At 41.5% G+C, this 7,188-nt stretch overlaps 1 protein-coding gene across 2 annotated transcripts; it reads left to right on the forward strand.

Moving 5' to 3' along the window:
* The first annotated feature begins 371 nt into the window (after positions 1-371).
* Positions 372-7,188, forward strand: LOC112215386 (ectonucleotide pyrophosphatase/phosphodiesterase family member 7-like). Of its 2 annotated transcripts, none has more exons than XM_024374386.2 (6): positions 372-696; positions 1,181-1,326; positions 1,575-2,207; positions 3,780-4,008; positions 4,223-4,346; positions 6,410-7,188. In XM_024374386.2, exons 1-6 carry the CDS (start codon positions 450-452, stop codon positions 6,456-6,458), a joined length of 1,428 nt encoding a protein of 475 aa, XP_024230154.1. In that variant the 5' UTR covers positions 372-449; the 3' UTR covers positions 6,459-7,188. The 2 variants fall into 2 exon arrangements, with proteins under 2 accessions (XP_024230154.1, XP_024230153.1); XM_024374385.1 differs by lacking the exon at positions 6,410-7,188 and adding an exon at positions 5,205-5,807 and having other exon boundaries at positions 373-696.

The raw sequence follows: 7,188 nt of genomic DNA on the forward strand, positions 1-7,188 counted from the left end.
ATGGACAAACGGACAGACAGACGGGCAGACAAAATGGATTAACGGACAGGCAGACAAAGTCCATGAACATAGCAGCCAAGCGGACAGTCTTGTTTACAACATTCTGGAACTGATTTAATATCTTGCAATCACAATAAAAGAGATTTCCTATACAAGCACAGGAACAAACATTGGATGGTAATTACACGGTACATAACAGCATAATCAAGCACCATGCATAAATGTGCTGAGCAAACATCCATCTAATCAACTAGATACTATATGATCAGATAAGATGAAACTTTGATCACATGCTGCTGGCACAGGGAAGGGAAATGTGCTCAGGTGTAATGAGAAGGGGAGGGGCTTTAAGGCTTTAACCGTGAGGTGCTGGAGTGGGTGTATAGCAACAGCCTGCATACCCAAGGATCGGAGTAAAGTGACAGTCTCAGCTCTGTGTCGTACCCACTATGTTGTGGACAGTGAGACTCTGCCTCCTGTTGGCCACGTCCTCTTCAGGTGTACCACTGGATAGATACAGCACCAAAGGACAGCATAAAGTACTGCTCGTCTCCTTCGATGGCTTCAGGTGGGACTACGACCGCGATGTGGACACGCCAAATCTGGACACAATGGCCAAAGACGGGGTCAAGGCCAGATATGTGACCCCACCTTACCTCACCATCACCAGTCCCACACATTTCACCCTCCTAACAGGTACCTTCTGTAGATCGATACCCAGGCACATCACTTTTCTACAGGCTCCAAGAGAGCAGTGATTCTGTGGAGGTTCATGTTCATGTCATGGTGGTCCTTTTTTTCTCTCCAATTATTGGATCACAAGTCATTCCCAGTTTAGTTTATAAGAATTGTGAATGTGACTGGAAAAAATGAATTAACTGTAATTCAATGTCCCAGGGTCCAGCAGACTTCAGAGTTGAGTAAGATGATTATGCTGGGAAGGCTGAAGGAGGAATTTATATTTTCCTTCTCAGAAATTCGCATTTTTGACTCTTGAATCATCAGTGCCAGTTTAAAAGACATTTTAACTTCCTTGAAATTAAATTCCTTTAATCTCTTGTGTCGGTCGTAAGACCTTGTCCAAGAAGCGCCATGGCACTCACAGGCTATAAAGTTGATAGAATTTGTCATGTGAATGTGGCAGAGTGAATATTGAGAGATTGACAGTGAATCTTTTCAGGGCGCTACATTGAAAACCATGGGGTGATCCACAACATGTGGTTCAACATCACCACCAGTGAGAAACTGCCTTACTATGCTACCCAGTTTAAGAATGAGTGGTGGGACAACGGCACTCTACCCATCTGGATCACAGCCCAGAGACAGGTCAGAATGATTTAAGATGCACCTTCATCTTAAAACATTCCTGCATTTGCTTTACATTAATACAAATCAAATCAAATGTTATGTCAATGCAAATAGTCTGGGTAGCCATTTAAATGTCTGTGCATATATGCATGTTCGGTTTGTGTGAGTGTTGTATGTAAGACTGTGTGTGTGTAAGACGGTGTGTGTGAGTAAGACGGTGTGTGTGTGTGCGTGACACCTCTCTTCATCCCCATTTGTATATTCAGGGCCTGAGGGCTGGCTCTCTTCACTTTCCTGGCACGCAATCCACCTACCAGGGAGAGACGCAGACAGTGAAGGAAGTGGAACCACGGTTTTATGACTACAAAAACGAGACAAAATGGCAAGAGAACGTAGAGAAGGTGATGGGCACCTGGTTCAGTGAGATGGACCTGGACTTTGTGTCACTGTATTTTGGGGAGCCTGATGGCACAGGCCACAAATATGGGCCTGATTCCCCTGAGCGGAGGGAGATGGTCAAGCAGGTGGACAGAACAGTGGGCTACATCCGCAGCTTGGCTGAACAAAACGGACTTGCCGATAGTCTCAACATCATCATCACCGCTGACCATGGGATGAGCAATGTGTACCGCAACGGCTTGGTGAAGGAGATCACCCTTTCCAGGATCCCCGGATTCTCCTTCAGAGATATAGCCTTTCACCTGGTGGACTTTGGGCCCTCTGGGATGCTGCTTCCCAAGATGGGCATGCTGGATAAGGTCTACAACGCCCTGAAGGGGGCGCACCCTCACCTTCATGTCTTCAAGAAGGAGGAGATGCCCAAGCGCCTTCACTTTGCTAATAACAACCGCATCCTACCCATCATCCTCTTCTCTGACCCTGGATATGTCATTAACGGGGTGGGTTCATAGCATGTCTCTATAGTATTTAGTAATAGTAGTTCGCTTAAACAAATTAAGATGTTTTTTTTAAGGGTTTCCGTCACACACAGAACCAATTTCATGCACACAAAAAGTGAAATGAAGGCACACTTTTACTTTTGTGAGACTAAACATGCATATTGTTGTAGACTTTCCAATTCCATGCTTTAATGTGAATTACTGATTAGACGATTGGCCTCAGTGAACATAGTATGAGCCAAGAAGCTGGTTTAAAAATAACCATGTAGCCTATACAGTATATCTTTAGGCATCTAGAATATTTAATGACTTCTATAATATACAGTACAGTTTGGCACAACCTCATGCATCCCCCTGCATGCATTATGTGATTTCTGATAACATGCCATATTTCAATGGACTACAAATATTGAAGGAATTACCAAGTGAATTTGGTTTGTATAAAATGGAATATTTTAGACCGGAAACAAGGAATTCAACTCTATAATCTTAATACATTACAATTTGAATCAAGTGCATTACCACCTTCCCAGGATAGTTCCGTTTTGGCTGATGGCATGCAGAGCTCTCTAATGCTTCATGAAGATATTCATGCCACAAAATCCAACATTAGCATTTACATTTGGCTTAACCCTGCTGCCTGCAACTTTACCACTCCATTGAGTGATACTAAATCATTCAAAAATCGGATTCTCATTTTTGCATACGAGAGATGGCCACTACACATCAACATACTGTAAAACAGAAATAGCTAAATTACAAATGTCTTCAAATGCTATACTGACAGTAACCCATCAGAGGAAGTGATCACACCTGAACGCATATAAACTCATTGAAGGCTGTGGTTCCAGTGAGGGTATGTGGTAGAGGTCAGTTGATCTTCAGAGTAACGTCTGATTATCAAAATACATAAGTTCAGGGTATTTGACCCTCTTGTGTCTCCTGTTTACGGACCCTTTATTTAGACATTTCAAAAGATGCTCCTCTCAGTTTTATCAAAGCAAATGTTATGCATGTTCAGAGAAGGGTTACATAATATCTATGGTAATTAGACTACCTTCTCCCTGTGTATCTAAATATATCAGTGTATTTTCTGTGAACAAAGTGAAGTTAAAAAAAGTGTCCGTATAACTGTATCGCTTGCTGTTCATACAATCCATCGTAATATCCATTTCATGATCAAAGTATTGTCCTGAATGACCAAAGGAACTATGTGATGTTTAGGCCTCCTTAGTTTATGAAAGGATTCCCTCTTAACCTGATTAACAGTCATTTTAACAGTATGTGTCTAATAATGGAGAACAGGGAAATTCTCTCGTTTCGGTTCTTATAAGCACTGAGAAGATGTAATGGTTGCTCAAGCAACCCTTTCCTTCAGTTAGTCAACATCTCCCTCTGCTGTCCAGTTGATAGTACATCATAGAAAGACAAATTGGACTTCAGGCTTCCCATTATGATGATCAATATGAATTGCAACATTCTGATCATTCACAATTTCACTTCTCCTACTCTAAATGGATGGATCCTACAGATTTGATCACCCTGACTCTTCTTGGCTCTTTGTCTCTACAGTTCCTCCCAGTGCAGTTCAATGCGGGGGAGCATGGCTTTGACAACGAAGAAATGGACATGAAGCCCTTCTTCAGGGCTGTGGGGCCAGCGTTCCAAAAGAACCTGGAGGTGGGCCCCTTTGAGACAGTGAACATATATCCCTTGATGTGTCACATACTGGGCATCAAGCCTGATCCCAATGATGGCCACCTGGATGCCACAAAACACATGCTGGTCTCTGCCACAGAGGGTAAGTTTATATCAGGCTAATGACCCAAAAAGTGCGTTACACCTTCTCCTTCAGTACACAGCCAAAGTAATCTATTGTCTAACGCAATGTATATAGAATGTACAAATATGCAACAAATTACAAAATTAAATAAAAATGAGATTAATAATGTGTCATTGACATCCATGTACACAAATCAAATGACATTACATTTGCATTACGTCTCGTATTTCAGACCTCCGTCAGGACATAAAATCAAATATCTTTGTTGGATTGGCAGCAGTGGCTGGATTTCTTGTTGTGGTCTTCATAGCTGTTGTGTCATTTAATGCATTCAAGAAGGAGAAAAATGATAGAAGGTATGTATGTCTGAATATTTATACAAATGAATGGGAATTGGAAAATGTGAAGAATACTTGCCTGCACAATCTGATATATAGAAATGTGTGCAATGTGTCTAAGCATGTAATAAGAGAAAAACATAGAAATTGACTAACCACAGATACAGGCTCAGATATGGTTTCATTCTCCTAATGGTTAAAGGGCAAATGATACCTCAAACATACAGTATTAAAATAAACAAGCAGACAGATATTTGCCCACTGGCAAGTACAGAGTTGCAAACAACTTTGCTTTAAATGCTTCATTTCTTTTGTTTACTGCCAATGTTGGATTCCGCCAGTCTCTCCGCTTCTGTCACGGTTTCTTCCTCTGCCATAACTCAAGACAATAATGGACTGATTGGAAGCTTTCTATAGTTAAGGTGTAATTCCTAGAGACAGGTAAACAAACTGAACGAGTCGAGCGGTGGAAACAATCTGTCAGGGGTAAAAAACAAAAAGAACAAGTCAAGTGCTCTGTCTGTTAATACACTTGATGGTCAGGGTAGATATGGGCTGTCAATTAGGGATAGAGACTGATGTTTTGCATGCTGGCTGAGCTCCGGATTGATCTCAATCTGTTCACGTCCTGTTGCTGATTGTAGTCAGCGGGATACTGACTCTGCAGAGGCCTAGTTGGATAATATGGTGCAGATAGGCTACATAAAGTTATAAATTCTGTAAACATGAATGCTTGGGTATTCATGATTTAAACATGTCATTGGTTTAGTCCTCAAACTGAATGTGAAATTTACATTTTAGAGAACTATGATAACCCTGTGTCAACATTCATTCTGAATAATTGGGAAGAAGTTATAATTTTTTCCTATGTTTCAGCTCTGAGAAGTCAGTGCTTCCAGGGGAAAAGGAAGTGACTCAAACTGCCCTTTAAACTGCACCCCAAGTGAAATCTGAAATGGATAAACAAAGGGACGTCACTACTTATGACATACACCCTAAAAACCACCTCATCACAGACTAGTGCATCCCCTCCATGTTGAGACTGACACCCTGCAGACTGACCAGAGAGGTTTTTTTCCTTGCGAATGTAAGCCACTACAGTCACCATGCCACCTGGGACAACTTATACTTATGACATTTTCTAAAAGGATGTATTTTCTAAACAATGATTGGTGCCATGATCCACTGATGAGATCAGTAGACTCCAGCTACACTAAAAGAACACATCTGAAACTAAGTAATTGGACAAAACCAGTTCAAAAAGTGACAAATTGTATACTCTGACATCAGTGCAGACATCCATTATATGAAAGATGGAAATCAGAAATGGATTTATAATTAAACTAGTTATATTTTGCAAAATCCTGTCAACTAACAAAATAATTGTTTGTGTTTTTGTTCTGGATGGCAGTGAGTGAGTGGAGTGAACCTATAGGTTTCTGTATAAATAAGTTATATAAATAAAGGAATGGAAATACCTTTCAAGAGTCTGAATGGGTTCTTTGTTTAGGGGGGGAAAAAATCATGGACATTAACACTGTGCCAAAGATTTAGGCAGGTGCGAAAAAAATGCTGTTAAGAATGCTTTCAAAAATAGACATGTTCATTTATATTTATCAATTAACAAAATGCAAAGTGACTGAACAGAAGACAAATCTGCATCAAATGAATATTTGGTATGACCACCCATTCTCTTCAAAACATCAATTCTTCTAGATACACTTGCAGACAGTTTGAAGGAACTTGGCAGGTAGGTTGGCCCAAACATCTTGGAGAACTAACCACAGTTGTGGATTTAGGCAGCCTCAGGTGCTTCTCGTGCTCCATGTAATCCCAGATTGATCTCAACATAGAGTCTGGGCTCTGTGGGGGCCATACTGTCACTTCCAGGACTCCTTCACTCTGAAGATAGCGAAAGTCGTTAAGAACTGTGTGTTTGGGGTCGTTGTCATGCTGCAGAATTCATTTGCGGACAATCAGATGCCTTGTTGATGGTATTGCATGATGGATAAGTATCTGCCTGTACTTCTCAGCATTGAGGAGACCATTAATTCTGACCAAATCCCCAACTCCATTTGCAGAAATGAAGCTCCAAACTTGCAAGAAATCTCCACCATGCTTCACTGTTGAACCTCCGCCATGCTTCACTTGCTTGCAGACTCTCATTTGTGTACCGCTCTCCAGCCCTTCAGCAAACAAACTGCCTTCTGCTACAGCAAAATATTTCACATTTTGACTCAGTCCAGAGCACCTGCTGCCATTTTTCTGCACCCCAGTTCCTGTGTTTTCGTGCATAGTTGAGTCACTTGGCCTCGTTTCCACATCAGAGGAATGGCTTTTTGGCTGCAAGTCTTCCATGAAGGCCACTTCTGACCAGACTTCTCCAGACAGTAGGTGGGTGCACTAGGTTCCACTTTTCTGCCAATTCTGAGCTGGCACTGCTGGACATCTTCCGATTGCGAAGGGAAGTAAGCATGATGTGTCTTTCATCTGCTGCAGTAAGTTTCCTTGGCCAACCACTGCGTCTACAGTCCTCAATGTTGCCCGTTTCTTTGTTTTCTTCAAAAGAATTTGGACAGCACATCTGAAAACCCCTGTCTGCCTTGAAATGCCTGCCTGGAAGAGACATTGCTGATGCAGTATAACTACCTTGTGTGTTGTTGCTGTGCTCAGTCTTGCCATGGTGTATGACTTTAACAGTAAACTGTCTTCAGCAACCTCACCTGGTTAGCTGAGTTTGGCTGTTCTTCACCCAGTTTTATTCCTCCTACACAGCTGTTTCTGTTTCAGTTAATGATTGTGTTTCAACCTACATATTGAATTGATGGTCATTAGTACCTGTTTGGCATAATTGTTTAAT

This window comes from Oncorhynchus tshawytscha, linkage group LG27 (assembly GCF_018296145.1).
Source record: "Oncorhynchus tshawytscha isolate Ot180627B linkage group LG27, Otsh_v2.0, whole genome shotgun sequence".
Lineage (NCBI taxonomy): Eukaryota > Metazoa > Chordata > Actinopteri > Salmoniformes > Salmonidae > Oncorhynchus > Oncorhynchus tshawytscha.

What these genes read in the sequence shown, in the direction of transcription:
- LOC112215386 (XM_024374385.1), top strand. Translation starts at nt 450, where the DNA reads ATGTTGTGGACAGTGAGACTCTGCCTCCTGTTGGCCACGTCCTCTTCA. An exon ending in CTGGATATGTCATTAACGGG is followed by an intron (nt 2,208 to 3,779) that starts GTGGGTTCATAG and finishes TTGTCTCTACAG; the next exon opens with TTCCTCCCAGTGCAGTTCAA. An exon ending in AAGGAGAAAAATGATAGAAG is followed by an intron (nt 4,347 to 5,204) that starts GTATGTATGTCT and finishes CCTATGTTTCAG; the next exon opens with CTCTGAGAAGTCAGTGCTTC.